The sequence below is a fragment of the Cervus elaphus genome, chromosome 22 (genome assembly GCF_910594005.1).
Source record: "Cervus elaphus chromosome 22, mCerEla1.1, whole genome shotgun sequence".
NCBI lineage: Eukaryota > Metazoa > Chordata > Mammalia > Artiodactyla > Cervidae > Cervus > Cervus elaphus.
Window position 1 is genome coordinate 22,208,870 of NC_057836.1, and position 18,060 is coordinate 22,226,929.

The 18,060-nt window shown below is 38.6% G+C and overlaps 1 protein-coding gene across 6 annotated transcripts in view; it reads right to left on the minus strand.

The window, feature by feature from the left end:
- Positions 1-282: 282 nt before the first annotated feature.
- Positions 283-18,060, minus strand: part of LRP6 (LDL receptor related protein 6) — a 173,332-nt gene continuing 155,554 nt past the window's right edge. For 3 of the 6 annotated variants that reach the window (XM_043880589.1, XM_043880585.1, XM_043880591.1), the window contains 6 exons: positions 17,713-17,949; positions 16,733-16,843; positions 12,168-12,398; positions 10,533-10,669; positions 9,789-9,886; positions 283-5,737 (listed from right to left, as the gene is read on the minus strand). In XM_043880589.1, the coding sequence (XP_043736524.1) occupies positions 5,443-5,737; positions 9,789-9,886; positions 10,533-10,669; positions 12,168-12,398; positions 16,733-16,843; positions 17,713-17,949 (1,109 nt within the window). In that variant the 3' untranslated portion in view covers positions 283-5,442. The remainder of the gene's footprint in view (positions 5,738-9,788; positions 9,887-10,532; positions 10,670-12,167; positions 12,399-16,732; positions 16,844-17,712; positions 17,950-18,060) is intronic. The other 3 variants (XM_043880586.1, XM_043880587.1, XM_043880590.1) reach the window with 3 other exon arrangements.

Here is an 18,060-nt window from a genome sequence, read left to right on the forward strand (position 1 = left end):
CCCTGCAAATGAACGCTGTGCTTTCCTTTACCACAACCTGGTGTCAGTAGATTGGCTGGGCTGTGCAGAGGATAGGCCAACTCAAATCTTCCTCATTTTGTTCCCAATTCCAGGTATTGTCAACACTGCACAAAGCAAAGCCTTTCTCAAACCTCTCTTCCAAAGTTGTATTTTATTTGAAATGCAAACAATAAAGGTGAGTTCTGTTCTGTCTGAAACACAGCATTCATTTATCATAGCAAAGCACAACCGTTTTAATTTCTTGCTGAAAAAAAATGACACTTTTATTTTCCACTGTTTTATTATAAAAATCAACATTTCATTTGTTACAACTCAACTTATTGTAATAATCAAAAAGGGGATTTATACAAGGTATTTTTTATACAGTTTAAAATTAAAGCACTTATTTTACAAAAAGGGGGAAGTGAATAGTGGACAAGGGCTGACCAAATGTTGGTCATTAAAATATAATTACATCCTTGCAAAGCACCATCGTACCAAAGTCCATGAACAAGAAACACCAGCTGACTTTAAGACAATGACGAAGATTAAAGCTTAAAAAATTTAAAAACACAGAGGATAAAACATCTGAAAGCAGCACCAGATCCTTCACTTGCAAATAAGGCTAGTCCAGCTTAAGCATCTCAGTATCCTCTTTACTCTCATTAAAATGTTCTCAACTAATCCTAGATACTCAATTTCATGTAACCTTAATCAGACTTGTTTTATTTTCCTTTTAATATTCTTTCTTAGGCATTAGTATTTAGTGAGATACATATAGAGATCTCTCTCTCTCTCTCTCTATATATATATATATATATCTTTCTATATATCTATACCCCTGCCCTGCTTATATGTGATTTTAAAAAAATTATTTCTTAAAGAATGGACAGTTAAGCAAAGCAGACTGTATAATTCTTTGGTGTTAACTTTTGGACAAACCCAAAATAATGGGAAAATTAAAAGTTATTTTTTAATTAGGTCTGTATTCCACTTCTGAGTATAAGACATTACTTTCTTTATAATTGTATCTGCAAAGTCATGACGATTTTTTTTTTCAGCAGTAACTTAAAAATGGTTTGAGAATGGCTATTAAAAAAAAAAAAAAGAACAATAATAAAGTCTACCTGAACTGAAGAAGGATGAGGTCAGTAATTTCATTCTAAATCATCTAGATAAACTGAAGAATCTTCCTCCCTCTCCATTCAGGTATAGTATTAGTTGAAAAAGAGGCAGAATCCAGTCAAATATCCCAAGTATATGGATTCACAACTTTAAAATCATGTTATGCGTTAGGGTCCAAAATCCTTTAAAACTTTTGAGAATTTCAAAAGCTAAAGTTGGAGCCCTATTGTAAAATGATGCAATTCCAGAAGTCGTAAGCTATACATATGCTACAGTACTTTGTAAAATTATCTGTTATTTCTCTGGGTTCACTTTAGGTGTAAAATAAGGAAAGGAGTACCAAACAAAACTAAATTTCTTAAGTTTAAGAATTCTGAGAATATATATTAAACAGTGCTTGATTATGAACTTCTTTAAGACTTGGTCCATGTCTACACTTAGTCTGTAGTCTCATCTATTGATGCTCAAACATTTGTCAGCCATCTGATAATCCCAAATTCACATCCACACTCCAGGCATACTGCTCGTGCCACTATTCAGAATGAAGCACTGCACATACTGAAAGTATGACACACTTGGGAGGTAAAATAGGCCAAGGTGTTTTTGTTTTTTTTTTTTTCTGAATCTTGTTAGATGTGTTATAGTAATAACCATCATGCTGCTTTTATGACATGCAAAATCAATGAAACTAACAAGTTTTCCCCTGCAAGAGATAAAGCAATTTTAAAAGCTATACTTTTTAAGAATCTAGTCTAGGCACAAAACAACAGCAGCAGGCCTATCGCAGAAAGCTAGGCTTGCTTGCTGAAGGCAGGCCTTTCCTGTACCAAAAATGGTCTCTATACTATGATTATTGACATCAGGTCACATAAATATACACAGTTCATTAATAGGTTAGATAAGACACAGCTATTAAACCTACTGGCAGTATTACTCATTAATGAGCCTTTATGGCAAAACAAAAAAAAATTTCCCTGCCAAACTGACTGCAACCTAATGTATACAGTGGCTATTTCTTTATCTTAGTATCAAATGAGTTGGTCTTACACAAATTATGGACTTTGGAATATTTTAAAATGATGAACAAAGTCAATCCTCTGCTCAAAGCCCCATCCCAATTAATGGTCTATATTAGATAAAAATGTACTGTAAAGTCTTCATTTCTAAATACGTATGAGTCCTTCAGAACAGCTGTTCTCAAACTGACTAAAGGGTCAGATATCTTTTGATGGTACATCATAGTATTTTTGTATTAAAATTAAAATAATGATAATTTTCTGCTAAACATGTAATATCTTATGATATGCTAGATTTATAGCAAGTGTCAGATGCATAATAAAATTTCCCAAAAGAAAAATCACTATTGAGAAAATTCTATGCCTTAACCGTTTTGTTAATTGTGAATATGCCATTATCTGATATAAGCAGCAAAATTCTTTGGGCCAGTGTTCAAAAAACCAGAGCTCTGCAGGAGCCAAGTTCAAGGTTATAAACATTTAGAAGTACAAAAGACCACTTCAATGAAGAAAATCTTACTGTAGTGCACACAAAGTATGCTATGCTAAAGTTCAATTCTCAGGTTATTTTAATCACATCACTAAGTGGGCTCACTTCAAGATAACAATCACAGCAAATACTACTAAATTTAAGGAATATAATGAAATTTTATTCATTGCCCCTCAGCATGGCTAATACATCTAGCAATAATCCAAATTCAAAAATTCAAAATAATACAAATTCAAAATTGTTTTCTTTCTCCCCTGATTTGTGCTCACATGTTAATTTTTTATCTTCCAATTAAAGATCTTGTGTTTAATAAACAAGATGGTCTACTTTAAAGCTTAACTGTCCATACAACCTGAGGACCAATAAATCCATCCTGAATTTTGACCATTTTCTCAAACTGTACCTTTCAAATATTCCCCAAAATGTTAAGACTCCATCCCAAATATTGAGAAAGAGGATTCTGAGACTAAGCTGAACTGCCTTCAAATAATTTCAAACAAATTGGCACACAAATTAGTATTTTGCAAGAAGAGGCCATTGCCATCGCAGTACAAGCACTTGAACTGAGATTTAACAAGGCAATATTCTTCTTAGTTCATTATAGTGCAAGTTTCCACATGGGAAGCCCACCAGATAAAGATGCACATTAAAAAATGTAAACATCGAGAATTCTCATATTTTGATACCCAGTTATTGCCAACCTTTCCATCTTCATGTGAGCATCAAGTGCCTCTGTGTGTCACATAATGCAACTTCAATTTCCATTCTGTTAGAACTTGAGCACTTTGTTCCGTCAACAGGAAGAGTTAACGCTCGTCTGACTGAAATGCAAGACACTGATGGGATTACCATTTATTTATATGCAAAATCAAGTGCACCAGATTCATATAAGGTACCCCAATAACCGATGTGATATTCTGAAACTGCATTTTTTAATTTTTTAAAAAGACTACTTAGGTATTTTTAATTGATTAAAAAGTTAGTTCACCTCCACCAAAATTATAAATCCTTTCTTCCATTGTTTTCTCTCGGGCCCTGAAATCTAGACAGGGTGGCCTCAGCAAAACAGAATTAGAAAAAAAAAAAAAATCATCATTCATTAAGTAACTGACCAACATCGGTTAAGGTAAAAATACATTAGTTTAAAAACACATTCAACTTTAGCAGACAAACGCTGGAAACATGTAAAAAAGCAGGAAACTGACTTCTGGCAAGATGGCAGAGCAGTGCCAGCATCGTTTCACAGGTCAGCCCCGACAGCGGAAGCAGCAGCAGCCCCAGTATCACACGGGACAGGCAGAGCATGGAAGAGCCTTCCATTATCCCCCTCGACTCAAGTTCCAACAGCTGAAAAGTTCATAGTTTTCCTTCTCATGTAAGCCATATTGTTAAATTTGTTAAATCACCTTAATCCATAATGGAGTGAGAGAGAAGACACGTAAAAATATATAAGAGGTGATTATAAGAGTAATTCATGGATAATTTGAAAACAATCTAATATTCACATTAGGTTAACAGAAAGATACTGTATTCAACTCACGCCACACATTAGAAAGAAGTTATGTGTGTAGAGATCATTCTGAGAAAAATCAGCCTAAAGAACATGAAAATGTCACCAACAACTAATAAGGGAAAACCTAACGATAACAAAATAAATCCTCTTTTAAAATAGATTGTCTCTAACCAGAACATATTTTAAATGTTTTACTAGGAAAAAATATATATAAAAATGATTTCATACTGTGATATTATATGCTGAAAGTACTGCAAGGATATATGATTAATTTACAACAAAAACTTAATGGTTAAATTTGTAACTCTTAAACACTTTCTATGTGTGCTGTAAAAAGACACTGTATTGAGCATTAAAACAATCTTGGAATAAAGAGGAACAGTAACTTGTCTAACCTTTGATCCTTATGCGGACACAGCAGTCCAACTGAAGAGCTAAGCTGACTGGGGAATGGAGTTAGTAGAAATATTAAAACGAAACTTTTATTTAGCAAATTGTATTTAATCAATCCCCAGATTTTATGGTGAATAAATTATGGTACCTTGGCAAAATATAATGCTGCTAACGGAGGAAGCAAGGTGAAATCACCCGTGACAGACGGGTGACTTTTAAGATAGGGACAGAAGACTTGCAAACAAAACGGCCCCATAGCATCTTACCAGACAGCTCATCTCTCCCACAACAGCAGCACCCCGAATGAATTTTTAGAAATATCTATCTTCCTCGCTAAAATTATTGGACCCCTAGAGAAAACAAAGCCTTTTGTCCAAAATTAGTATTCTTTTCTTTTGCCTTTCATTTCTTAAACTTGTTGGCATTCAAATGGTAGTTAATGTGAAGGCCATTGGGCTCCTTCCGAGTATATATGGTCTGCTGCTGAGATGGACTTTAATTTCTTTTGCTTTTTAAAAAAAAAAATTTTTGGTATCAATAAAGCCCCAGACATTCCTGGTCAATGATGCCGTTTTTTTAAATTCCTGTTTCCTTTGTACTCAGTCACTTCACTGGGTTTAAGGCATGCTTTGTGTATTTAGTTTGCAAAAATAAAACTTTTAGTACAAATTTATTATTTATACAAATTTTTATGGCACAAGCAGCAAATCTGCTATTTTAAGAAAATATATAAATATCTTTTCCTTCTGTACAAATATCTCCAGTTTCCCCTCCCCCATTTATAATTTTAACTGTACACGGCCTGCCTCGTCCTTCACTGGTAGCTCCCTCCCCCCCTCCAGATCTCAACCGGAGTCGTATTTACACTTCTGTGTTGGAGGCAGTCAGAGGAGGAGGGCCCCCCCTCAGGAGGAGTCTGTACACGGAGAAGGTGGCGGGGGGTAGAGGTGATGGGAGTAGCTCCTCTCCGTGTACGGAGAGGGCGGGCAGCTTTCATAGTTCTCTTCGGCTGACAAGTACTGGCTTCGGGGCGTGGGAGGTGGGGGCACAGGCTCTGAGTCATAGTTCAAGTCACTCGTGTAGCCCTTGGCCGTCGCCGCTGCGGTCATCCTGCGGCTGGGAGCATAGTCACTGTCACACACGTCTGTGCTGCAGGGCGTGGTGGGGGGCGCAAAGTGCCGGTAGCTGTACGGCCTGTAGCTGACACGGGGAAGAAAGCGGGAGAGGAGGAGTTAGTTTTACAGAGGAGTGGTTTCTCTATCCAAACACAGAGGCATTCAATGTGAACCTGACCTGGAAGACAACCAACTATGACAATCTAAACTGGCACCAACCAAGAGGCAATTTTCAATGGCAGGCTGAAGTAGGAAGACAACATCATCTTGTGAATGATGAACCCATTCTAACCTCTGGATGTATGCTTATGTACTTAAGCTGGGCTTCCCTGGTGTCTCCACAGTAAAGAATCCGCCTGCAATGCAGGAGATGCGAGTTCGATCCCTGGGTTGGGAAGATCCCCTGGAGGAGGAAACAGCAACACACTCTAGTATTCCTGTGTGGGAAATCCCATGGACAGAGGAGCCTGGCGGACTGCAGTCCATGGGATCATAAAGAGTCAGACTAGATTTAGTGACTAAAAAACATCTTTAAGTAACATTGTATCAATAAGAAGGAACTATTCAAAGTTGTATTTAACGGTCATCTTTGGAAAAATCTCTCATTTTGCATTTAGTCTGTATAGTGGACATCAATTTCTGCCTTTCCATGATCCGTGAGAATGTGTCTTTATGATTTTACATTACTCAAACATGTTAGTATTCCCTGAACATTCCTCAAGCGCTCTATGATTTACCTAATGAATAATTTAATGATGACCGAAGACTTCATTACTCTCTTTACTTCATTCTCTCTTGTACAAATACTGTACAAGCCAGGCTGAAGTTTGGTAGACGGCGTAAGGAACATATCTATCCCATTACTAATACTATCAGTACAGGGAAATTACCGTGATTTGGGGGAAGGAGTGTCAATTTCCTATACTGTATGTAGACAAGCATGTTGTCATAAGAGCAACTCTAACTGAACACCAAAATGACAAATTCCAGGTATCCATACAGAACCAGTGAGTTTTCTAAAATGTATTTCAGAGACCGAATTTATTTTTGTACACCCTTTAAACTACCTTTTCAAGCAATCTATAACTGTTAAGTTTGTAGCATGGCTAACTAAAGAAAAAAGCACACTGGAAAGAGAAATGTACTAGTAAAACTAAGAGCTGACTTAAAAAGTGTTGATTTTCCCATCATTTCTACTATAACTTCTTATACCATTTTATAGTCTAAGTATAGTAAAGCTGATCTTATTTCATATTTATCCCAATCAGGATTTATTTATATGCTTTCTCATCAAATAAAATGACTGCCAACAGTGGGGCAAGAGCAAGTGTAAAACTGAAGCAACAATTTATACAACATCTAACGATGTGCCAGGTAACACACCTCAGGATACATGCCATTTGAGGCAAGCCCTCCGTATCAAAAGAAATGGCTATAAAAGACCAAAAGTTACATGACCTGCGAAGCAGGTTCTCAAGCACTTTTACTACCAGTGTTGACATGATGTCACAGTATTTTTTAGGTCTTATCTTTCTGTCCATTCAGGTGGTGAGCCTTGGTGAAATTTCTTGGCTCAACATTTAAAAGGCCCAATACTTCCATTTCCACAGGAGAGGAGGAAAAAAAAAAAAACAAACACCAGCGGAGAAAAAGGAAATAGATTAACAAAATGTATCAAGTTTTGCAAAGTTTCCCCCACCCCCAAGAAAATTGAAATGATAAAAAGTTTTACTCTGAAGTAAATTAACTGGGCTTAATTTGAGATGTGGGAAACAGTTAAATAAGAACTGTTTTTCAGAGACAGACAGACATAGAGAACGAACTTAGAGTTGCTGGCAGAGGTAGGGGGTTGGAGAAATACAACATAGACCATGGGAGGGAGGTACAGATGAGGAGTTTGACATGGACGTGCACACGCTGCTATATTTAAAATGGTTAACCAAGAATCTCCTGTATAGCCCAGGGAACTCTGCTCGACGTCCCGTGGCAGCTGGATGGGAGGGAAGTTTGGGGGAGGGTGGGAACAGGTGTGTGCATGGCCGAGTCACTCTGCCGTGCACACGACACCATCACAACATAACACTGCTAATCAGCTATAGCCCAAGACAAAGTTTCAAAGTTTTCATAAAAAGAACTGGTTTTGATGCAATTATGTTTACCTGAATCAAACAGTGTTTAATTTAAAGAAATTGTTTAAAAGTAAAATTTTAGCTCTTTCCTTTTTTTTTTTTTTTTTTCCAATTTTCAGGTTTCTGCCTTTCTATTTTAACTTTTTAGAACAAACCTGGGGTAGGGAAAGCAACACTTTAAGTAAAACATAAAAATCAATCAGTTCAGAGTCAAACCTATCTTATCCATGAAGTGACATGAGGATTCTGAATGAGATACTGTATAAACAGTTTCCACTTCATTTCTACACTTCTATAAGATTATATATACATCAGGGCAATCAACTGGAATACCAGGAAACACCTTATCAAGAAGACAATGGCCACTTGAGTGATGCCAATAAACACCGGCACTAAGGGTCTGAAGAGAATCTAGGTTTTTTACTTTCTGTTGGCCTGTCCAATCAGACCAAAGAGTAAGGATGACACACTAGGACGGAACCTGCTCACTCTGCTTCACAGAGTCACAAATCAGCACAAAGGCATAATATCTCCCCCCTTCTGGAACACACTCCAGTTTATTTTACTGAGTCATGATTTATTCCATGCAACTATATGAGAAACCTTTCACTCCAGATTGTAATAACAACATATGTAAGCAAAAGCTGAACTTCAGCTTCTTTCAGCTTCTCTCAAATTCTGTGCCCTTAATACTCCTGCTATTTTAGAGCTCTCCTAATTTTCCGGACCTCCGTCTCATACCAACATTCTACTGGAGACGATCAATCAAACCTAACCTCAGCAGTAACATACTCTGAAATCAAGTCACTTTGGGGGTAACTTTTCCTTAGAATACTGCCAAAACCTGGAGGCTCTATCTTAATACTAGAAAAGCCAGCCACAAAAAAACTTGCGGCTCTCTTTAAAAAATGTAGAGTTCCCTGAAGGCCTGAACAGACATTTTTCCGAAGAGGAAATGCAGATGGCCAATAGGCACATGAAAAGATGCTTGATGTGGCTATTTATCAGCAAAGTGCAAATCAAAACCACAGTGAGTTATCACCTCACACCAGTCAGAACGACTATCACCAAAAAAAACACAAACAACAAGTGCTGGCAGGATATGGAGAAAAGGGAATCCTTTTACACTGTTAGTGGGAATGCAAACTGATGCAGCCATTGTTTCTCAAAAAACTGAAACAGAACTATCATATGACCTGACAATTCCACTCTGGGGTATATATCCAGAAAACTGAAAACACTAATTTGAGAAGATACATACCCCCCAATATTTCCAGCAGTATTATTTACAATTGCCAAGATATGGACACAGCCTAAGTGTCCATCAACACATGAATAAAGAAGATGTAGTGTATATATACACACATACACACACACACAATGGACTACACTCAGCCATGAAAAAGAGTGCAATTTTGCCATTTGCAACAACATAGATGGACTTGGAGGATACACTAAGTGAAATAACTCAGAGAAAGCCATATACTGTGTGATATCAATTATACGTGGAATCCAAAAAATACAACAAACCAGTGAAAATAACAAAAAGAGAAGCAGGCCTACAGACATAGAGAACAAACTAGTGACCACCACTGGAAAGAGGAAAGTGGGAAGGAGAAATCAAAGGGCAGGGGAAGGAAGTATGAACTATTAGGTATAAAATAAGCTACAAGGATATACTGTACAACGTAGAACTATAGCCAATATTATGTAATAATTACAGATGGGAAAAAACCTCTAAAAATTGTGAATCACTACATTACATAACTGCAACTTACGTAATATTGTGCATCAATGATATGTTAATTAAAGGAAGTCTAATGCCCTGAAAGAAAAGGGTTTGTGGTAGAGGCAATACCAGCATTACCCAGACAAGATGCCTCTTCTAAGATACCTGTTCTCTCTTGGTGACCACCAGCTACTCAGCCAGGGCCACAGCAAAGTCACAACACAAACACTTCCTTCTAATAAACAGGTGGACTTACACTGGAGGAGGATGTGTATTACCTGTAGGACCTGTGAGTGGAAGGGCTGTTTGAAGAATAACCGAATTCCATGGTGTAATGTGATCGCTCTGTGGCTGGGGATGGCGGAGGGTTCAAAATCTAAAAGGAAAGAAAATCAAATGACTGAAATAAGAACAGTCTATCCAGACAGAGACTATTAGCCTTTTCTCAACTTCTCTTCCTTCATCTCTGTTCATATTCCTCTTCATTTCCTCTTTTTCAAAGAATTAACCTAAAACAGTACTTTAGGACTGTGGTTCTCCATCCCTCAAGACACACTTAGAGGTAAGTAACACAAGGTGATGAGAAGGAAATCTGCAACCTACAAGTTACTGGTTTAAGTGTAGCGCAACTGAGTTCTAATTTTTAAAACTATAAATGTTTAGAGAAAGATTACTTACTTAGGAGAAATTACCACATGTACTTCCTTCTTTTGGGAGGTCATAGAATGACAGTCCTGAGCCTCTCAGGAGGTACTATTCAATAGTTCTACTTTCACCTGGTATATGAAATTAACATCCAATACTTTCAAACATGCTGGTTGCTACACAGTCAGTTAAGTTGAGCATATTCTAAGTGCTCACATGGTGGTGGTAAATCCTTTGGGCCTTGTATGTCGAGATTCTATATTAAAACCTTTTTATAACTACCATCACTAAGTACCCATATTTAATAAATAAGTTAAACATCTAAGATCTTATTTATCTCAGCATTCAAAGTGAACAGAGGAAAACAGGCTGCTTACTGCAGGGAAGTAAGTGCCTTTGGTGCTTGATGAACTACTTGACGATGCTCCTGTGACGTGGGCTCGGTCATAAGGGGGTCCACTGCTCCCCCCCATGATACTGAGGGAACTGATCATTGATTTACCACGAGACATTCCTAAAATGAAGGATAAATACTGAAGTTGAGTAAGATCTATAGAAGGCATGAAATCATTTTATTCAGTCCTAAAAATTACAAATATCAATAGTCAAATAGCTCCATTTTCAAACAATTTATGCCCTCTTTTCCCAATAATAATGAAAACACTTAATGGAAAAGGCAAACAAATGTTCTCTAGAAGTGGGCACTTCCATTGAGAGCTGGCCTATAACACAAGGCCAAGAATAGCTCCTGGCCCTTCCTACTCGCCAGAGGGGAAGCAGAGCTCTTCAAGACAAGAGGTTTTCAGTCTCTTAGAGGACCTGAGAAAAAAAGAACTGTGAAGAGCAGAAGTGCAAAGCAGGCTAGACAAAGCAATAGATCTGCTCAAAAGAAAAGTAAACCAATTGTTAAGAGCATAAATTCAACGTATGGGAAATTATTTATCTACTGGATGCAAATGTCGTTGTAATCACAATCACAATGCTAAAGAAGAAATTCTATTTTTCACAAGTGACTTCCCAAATTCCACCTTTAACAAACTAGGTATGGCAACAGGGAATCATTAACAATTTAAAAACCATCTATTTCCTTACAGCTAACATCCAGAGTAAGTTATTTTCACAGGTTTTTCAGCCTGGTATCTCTTTTTCCATATTCATTACAAAAAAGGCTTCTTTTCATTAAGGGTACCAAAACACTTTGAAAAGAAAGCTGTACTTCCCTAGAGGAAGTCTTCCCCAAGGACAGAACATCTGGCACCCTGGCCATGCCTGAATAAACCCTCCTCCCACAGTCTTCATGTAAGTTAAAGAAAACATAAGATGATGTATTCCTCCCTGCTATCAATCAGGCATTTCTAAATCTGCAGAAAAGGAAACCTCATCTGTTTTTTCAGCCTCCTGTAATTTCTGGGCTCCGTAGTACAGGTCTCTTGGTAGTGAACCAAAAGAACTGTGGTTTATGATTCTTTTCAACAAATGGCAAGTTGATTAACTTTAGTAGAGCACATCTAGAAATGCAGTGTGCATGCGTGCTAGGTCACTTCAGTCTCTTTGTGACCCCATGGACTGTAGCCCGCCAGGTTCCTCTGTCCATGGAATTTTCTAAGCAAGAATACTGGAGTGCATTGCCATGTTTTCCTCTAGATCATCCCAACCCAGGGATCGAACCCATGTCTCCTGTGTCTCCTGCACTGGCAGGCAGGTTCTTTACCACCAGCACCACCTGGGAAGCCCAGAAATGAAGTGTGCATGCAATAACTGTATGATATATTAATGTAAATGCTTGTATGTACATGTATTCATTTTGTATCCTTTGCCAACTTCTACCAAACCATACCTAAGGTCTTCTGTGTAAAAAGAAGGTGCTAAAAGTAAGCAAACATTTGTCCTTGTAACTGTTTAAACCCAAGATAGTCTATGTTGAAGTAGACTGTAGGCAGTATTCTGTTTTCATAATGGAAGCTTGGCAATCTTGCCAAGACTTGATTCTCAGTGGGTCAGTCCTGGCTCACCTGGAAGAGATCCTGACAAAGAACTGGGGTGTGGCACGTAACCAAGGGGCACGGAAGCTGGTCCATGAACTACATAGTCGTTAGTCATGGTTTCCCCATCACCCTTCATCCGTGGACACAACATCCTCTGGCAGATAAAGTATATGGTTCCAGACACAAAGATGGTAACAATTACTCCAATAACAGAACCCACTGTATTGGTGGCCTGTGGTGCTGGCTCCTCAGTTGGATCTAAAATGGGAATGCAGTACAGTTACATAATGGAAAAACAGCTGCAGATTCAAAACAGTAATGGAAAGAGGGTGTGCAAGCAGAATGTGAGCCTAATGGAGACAACTCATACACGTTTTGCCTTTTTATGAATACATACACCCCATGCCCCATGGATACGTAGACATATAAATGTCATTGTTAGGAATCAAAATGAATGACTCCTAGGTGAAAACAGACATAGGACAATACACTGGAAAGTATAACTGTAAATTGATAACAAAAATGTTAAGTGAATTATAGATTAAAACATCATTAAGAAGTTTAAAAACACATATAGACAAAATCTATCCTACTTCATTCTGTATATCATAAAAATCAATATTATTTGGAGATGTCTAAGAAAAGTTTAGGGTCAAAATGTTTTACCTGGAATGGTAAAGAAGCCAAAATCAGCTCTGAGCTTGATTTTAGGTCTGAAAAGTGACATTTATGCCTGGTGAAGAGAAATTAGAAGCTACCGATGAGCATCAGCTCTCAGGCCCAACATGCTGCTGCCTTAAGGGTGAGTCTAGTTGCCTGAGGGCAAGGAACGTAAGGTCTCTGGTACTGGAGTAGCTGAGGACTCAGAGAGAAGAGTCGGAGCATGAGAGGACCATGGCAGCAACCTTCATGGGATCCCCAAGCTATCTGAGACTTTAAAAGCAGGGCATCAACATGAGAGATAGGGGGAAATACAGCAAAGGGCTCATCAAATGCAGAGCATTACTCTTCTATTGAGAAAGAAAATCCTTCCATTGTGAATAGTCAGACTGTATTTCACAACTGCATATCTCTTAAAACCTTTCTTTTGTTCCATGTCACCTCAAAATCTCCCAGCAACATAGCTAAACTCATCTTGTGATTAAATCTAAGAATTGAAAGAAAACAACATCACCAAGTTACATACCATGGAGGGGCTGTGGGTCACATATTATCACCTATGGGCTCTGAGGAAGAGAGGCAACCAGCCCATCTTTCTCATTTTTTTTTTCCCCAGGGCTTTGGCATTTCTTCTAACACCAACTTTCAAGAAAGAATACTTTACACTCACTGCCTTTTTGTCTCTGGGTCACATTTTAACTCATTGAAAGTAGACTTCTGTCCTTACTACCACAATGAAACTAGTCTGATAAAGGTTAAAGTTCTCCTATATGCCATAGTCAATACACTCTCCATCTCACTGACAACTCTGCACATTCAGTACTGCTGGCTCCTGTTTTCCCCTCAAAAATGTCTGATCCTTTCCTTCCAGGATACCACTCTCTTAGTTTGACCATCTCTGATTATTTGTTCTGTTTCCTCTTGTTGGCTTCATTCTCTTCCCTCTGCTTCAAGTACAGGTGCTTCCTAGAGTTCTGTTTACCTCCTGCTATCTTCCTTCTCTGCTTCCTCTCCCTCAGAGATTTCATCTACTGCCTCAGCTGTAATTATCAAGAATAAACTGAAAAGCCCATCTCTCTCTCTCGAGCTACAGACCCACAAGCGTTATTAACAGCTTTCTGAACAGCTTCAGTGGGACACCCAAGGGGGCAGCTTCAGTGCCACGTAATCCAAACTGATCTCACAGTCACCACCATTTGTCAACATTTCCTAGATTCCAGGGACAAGGCAGATCATGAATAAATAATGGCACCTGTGGCAAATTATAAGCATTTAAATTTATATTAAAAAATAATTAAAAACCTACATCAGCTGAACACAATATCCACAGTCATGATACACAATGATATTTTGGTTTTAAGTCTCTGCCATATAATCTCGTTTATGAGTGCAGTCATTCAATGAGGTAACCTGCTAATTCAACCTAAACTTATCACCTCTAGGCTAGGTTACTAAACCCTTTTCATTCTACTTCTGAAATAACTTTGAAATCTATCCGCTCCCTCCCTTGATTTAGACACCCACCATCTTCTGCTGAACTATAAGTCTCTGAAGCATTTTAAAAGTACAGGTCGCAAGTCTTTAGTTGGTAAAAACAATTTAATGTGTTGAAACCAGCATTTTGAAACAGAAAACTTCAGAATGCATTCCACACAATACAGGTAAGTACTGTTGCATGACTCTCATTTCTTTACGTGTACATCCACATCTTTGTATTCTTCTCCATGTGGTCAAAACATTTGAAAACAACCAAGCTAACAGATTTCTTTGTCTATCATCTTAGCACCTCCAATCCATCTACTTTACTACTTTCACAATTACATAGCCATGCCAGTCCTCCACTTCAGGTTTTTAATAGCTCTCCATTATTCTGGGGGCTTCCCTTGTGGCTCAGACGGTAAAGAATCTGCCTGCAATGCGGGACACCCAGGTTCGGTCCCTGGGTTGGGAAGATCCCCTGGAGAAGGGAACAGCAACCCACTCCAGTATTCTTGCCTAGAGAATTCCATGGACAGAGGAGCCTGGCGGGCGACCATCCACGGGGTCGCAAAGAGTCAGACACGACTGAGTGACTAACACAGTAACAACGACATTATTCTGGAATATGTCTACAGACTCTTCAGAGGGAAAGCAAAGTCCTTTGTGATCTCACCTTTATGTGTATCAGCTTCTGCCGACCCCCCTCAGGACAGCAGCCTGTGTTACAGCAGTCCAGTTTACGGGTAATTTCTCAACGGTGCCCATTTCACTCTGGTTTTGGGCAGGACAAGAGAGTCCCTCTACCTAGAATGCAATCTCTCCACTTAACTGCATAAGTAATGCTATTCACCGATCAACACCCACCCAACCTTACGCATTTTTCTAAGATGCTTTCCTTGATGAATCCCATCTTCATTTCTAAAGATCTGACCATTCTCTTCTTTGTGCTACTCCTTGTACAGATCTCTATTACAGCACATTTATCATTACTCATCACACTCCTTTATATCAATAACACCTACTCTGATTTAAGCTGTATCATATACATTAAATCATTTAATCCTCTCACTATCACCATACTAAATATTATCTTCATTTTAAAGATGGAGAACTTGAGGTCTAACAAGAGCAAATAATTTACTGGCGGAGTTAAAATTCAAATCTACCTCTGCCTAGCCTGAAAATCCCCCTTCCTGCCCTCCTCTGATCACAGAGGACTCTTGAGAAACCTGGCACAAGGGCGAGGTACCCTCAGCACATAGCAAGTGTTCAGCACAGGTTTGCTGAATAAATGGAAACGGATCCCAATAGTCTCAGTGAGGATCCCATTTGAGTTTTGTAAAAACATCAGCTTGAAGTCTTTGTTATGATTAGAAGAGTTTTAAAATGAGCTCTGTCTAAATTCCACAAAATCAGTTTCAACAGGGGAGACCGAGCTTGTGCTGAATGCCATTTGTCAATATTTGACAAATGGAGTATTTGTCAACTGGGGATACATTTCATGTTAGAACATTAGTCAGTAGTTGTGTACCTTGAAGAAACAACAGGCTATTTAGCCTAAGGTCTCTAGGCTCAGGGATATATATGTGGTGGCTCAAGTATTCTCACGCTGTGTTTTAAGGAAGCTCTTAAAGTCACTGAGAGACTGGTAGAAAATTATGCAGGAGAAAAAAACAGGAAATTTTACACATGTGTTAACGTGCAGAAGGGGCTTCCCAGGTAGCCCAGTGGTAAAGAACCCACCTGCCAATGCAGGAGACGCAGGTTCAGTTCTTGGGTTGAGAAGATACCCTGGAGAAGGCAATGGCAACCCACTCCAGTATTCCTGCCTGGGAAATCTCATGGAAAGAGGAGCCTGGTGTGCTACAGTTCATGGGGTTGCAAAAAAGTCAGATACAACTTAAGTGACTAAACAACAAATGTTCAGAAACTCTTAAGTTTAGACCACTAATTTCCACATGTCGAAACTGATAGTTTCCTAACCTTAGCTTTCGCAAAATAATATTCTTCTGATGCTTTGCTAAATGTTTCTGTGAAGATTTCTGAACATAAGAAAACTATCTTTAAGAAATTATTAAATGTAAAATGTAAGAAATCTCAGGTACAAATAACTAACTTAATATCAATAACTTGCTTCTTAGTAAGAAAGCACTGGTCGTAAGTGAACCTCACACAGAAAGAAAAGGAAAAGAACATTAAAAATTCTCCCTTATCCGCCTGCAATGTGGGAGACCTGGGTTCGATCCCTGGGTCGCAAGATCCCCTGGAGAAGGGAAAGGCTACCCACTCCAGTGTTCTGGCCTGGAGAATTCCATGGACTGTATAGTACACGGGGTCACCAAGAGTCGGGCATGACTGAGCAAGCTTCACTTTCACACTTTCAAGACTAATAAAGTTATTTTTAAAAATAAAATTCTCCCTTAAGAATAATACAAGGTTTTCATCATACTTACAACAATCCAGTTCATCTGATTTGTCACTGCAATCCAAATTATGATCACATTTCTTGTGTTTTCCAATGCACTGACCATTGGCACAGCGGAATTGATCAATTAAACAGAGTACTGTGGGGAAAAAAAAATGTAAATAGTTTTCTTAGTTTCACCATCATGTCAAGTCTGGCAGAAGTCAAAGAGAACTTTCCAGGCACAAGTGAAAAATAAATCAGACTTTTAGAGAAAACTTACAAATAATTCTCTGGGGATTTCAACTGAGAGATAGAAAAGAGAAGAAAAAGCAATCTAGCAGGAAACTTCCTATTTTTGTCCTTTATATTAAATTCCATCTTTCACTAACAATTCTGTTAAGAATTAAAGAATTCTACATGCATTTCTAGACACTAAAAATTTCCAGAGAATATTTTTGTTGTGGTTGTTTTACACTCTGTTAAAAGTTAGTGGATGAGAAGAAAACATGAAATTACTTTATGTTATTAATAAGTGTCACGTGTGTTTGCTTAGTCATTCAGTCATGTCCAACTTTTTGCGACCCCATGGACTATACCCCACCATGCTCCACTGTCCATGGAATTCCCCAGGCAAGAATACTGGATTGGGTAGCTATTCCCTTCTCCAGCGGATCTTCCCGACCCAGGGATCAAACCCAAGTCTCCTTCACTGGCCGGTTCTTTACCCGCTGAGCTACCAGGGAAGCCCCATTCAGAGCTCGCTACAAACAAGGACCATTTTTACATACTCAAGGACTAATCTTTTGGTGTCATTTCTCAACTGCAAAGCTTATTAAGGTGTATAAATCTTATACACATTAAGTGAATTAAGACAATTTAGAACATGCTACTAGTTTAGAAATAATAAAGTCAAACACACTTGAAAAACCCCAAATCTACCACTAAATGAGCCAAAGCAAAACTGGGAATTTCAAACAACTTAATTGAAAAAGGAAATCTGTAAGCAGGCCTAGGAATTGCAGATACCTTCACAGTTCTTCTCGTCTGACTTATCCTGGCAGTTCGCATCTCCGTTGCACCGCAGGGCACCATCGATACACTGTCCACTGGCGCACTGGAACTGGGACTCTGAGCACACAGGACAATTGAGTTCATCACTGTGGTCTTCACACTCAGTAAACCCATCACACCGCCAAGCCACAGGGATACAGTCAATTTCTCCCGTGAAACAAGTAAACTGCTGAGGAGAACATGTTGGGGGTTCTTCAAATGAATAGGGGGAGGGGAATGAAAAACACAAGCATAGTCACACAGAGGTACTGACATTTACACCTGAGTGAAGCCCATTTAATGATTAACATACACAAAAACACT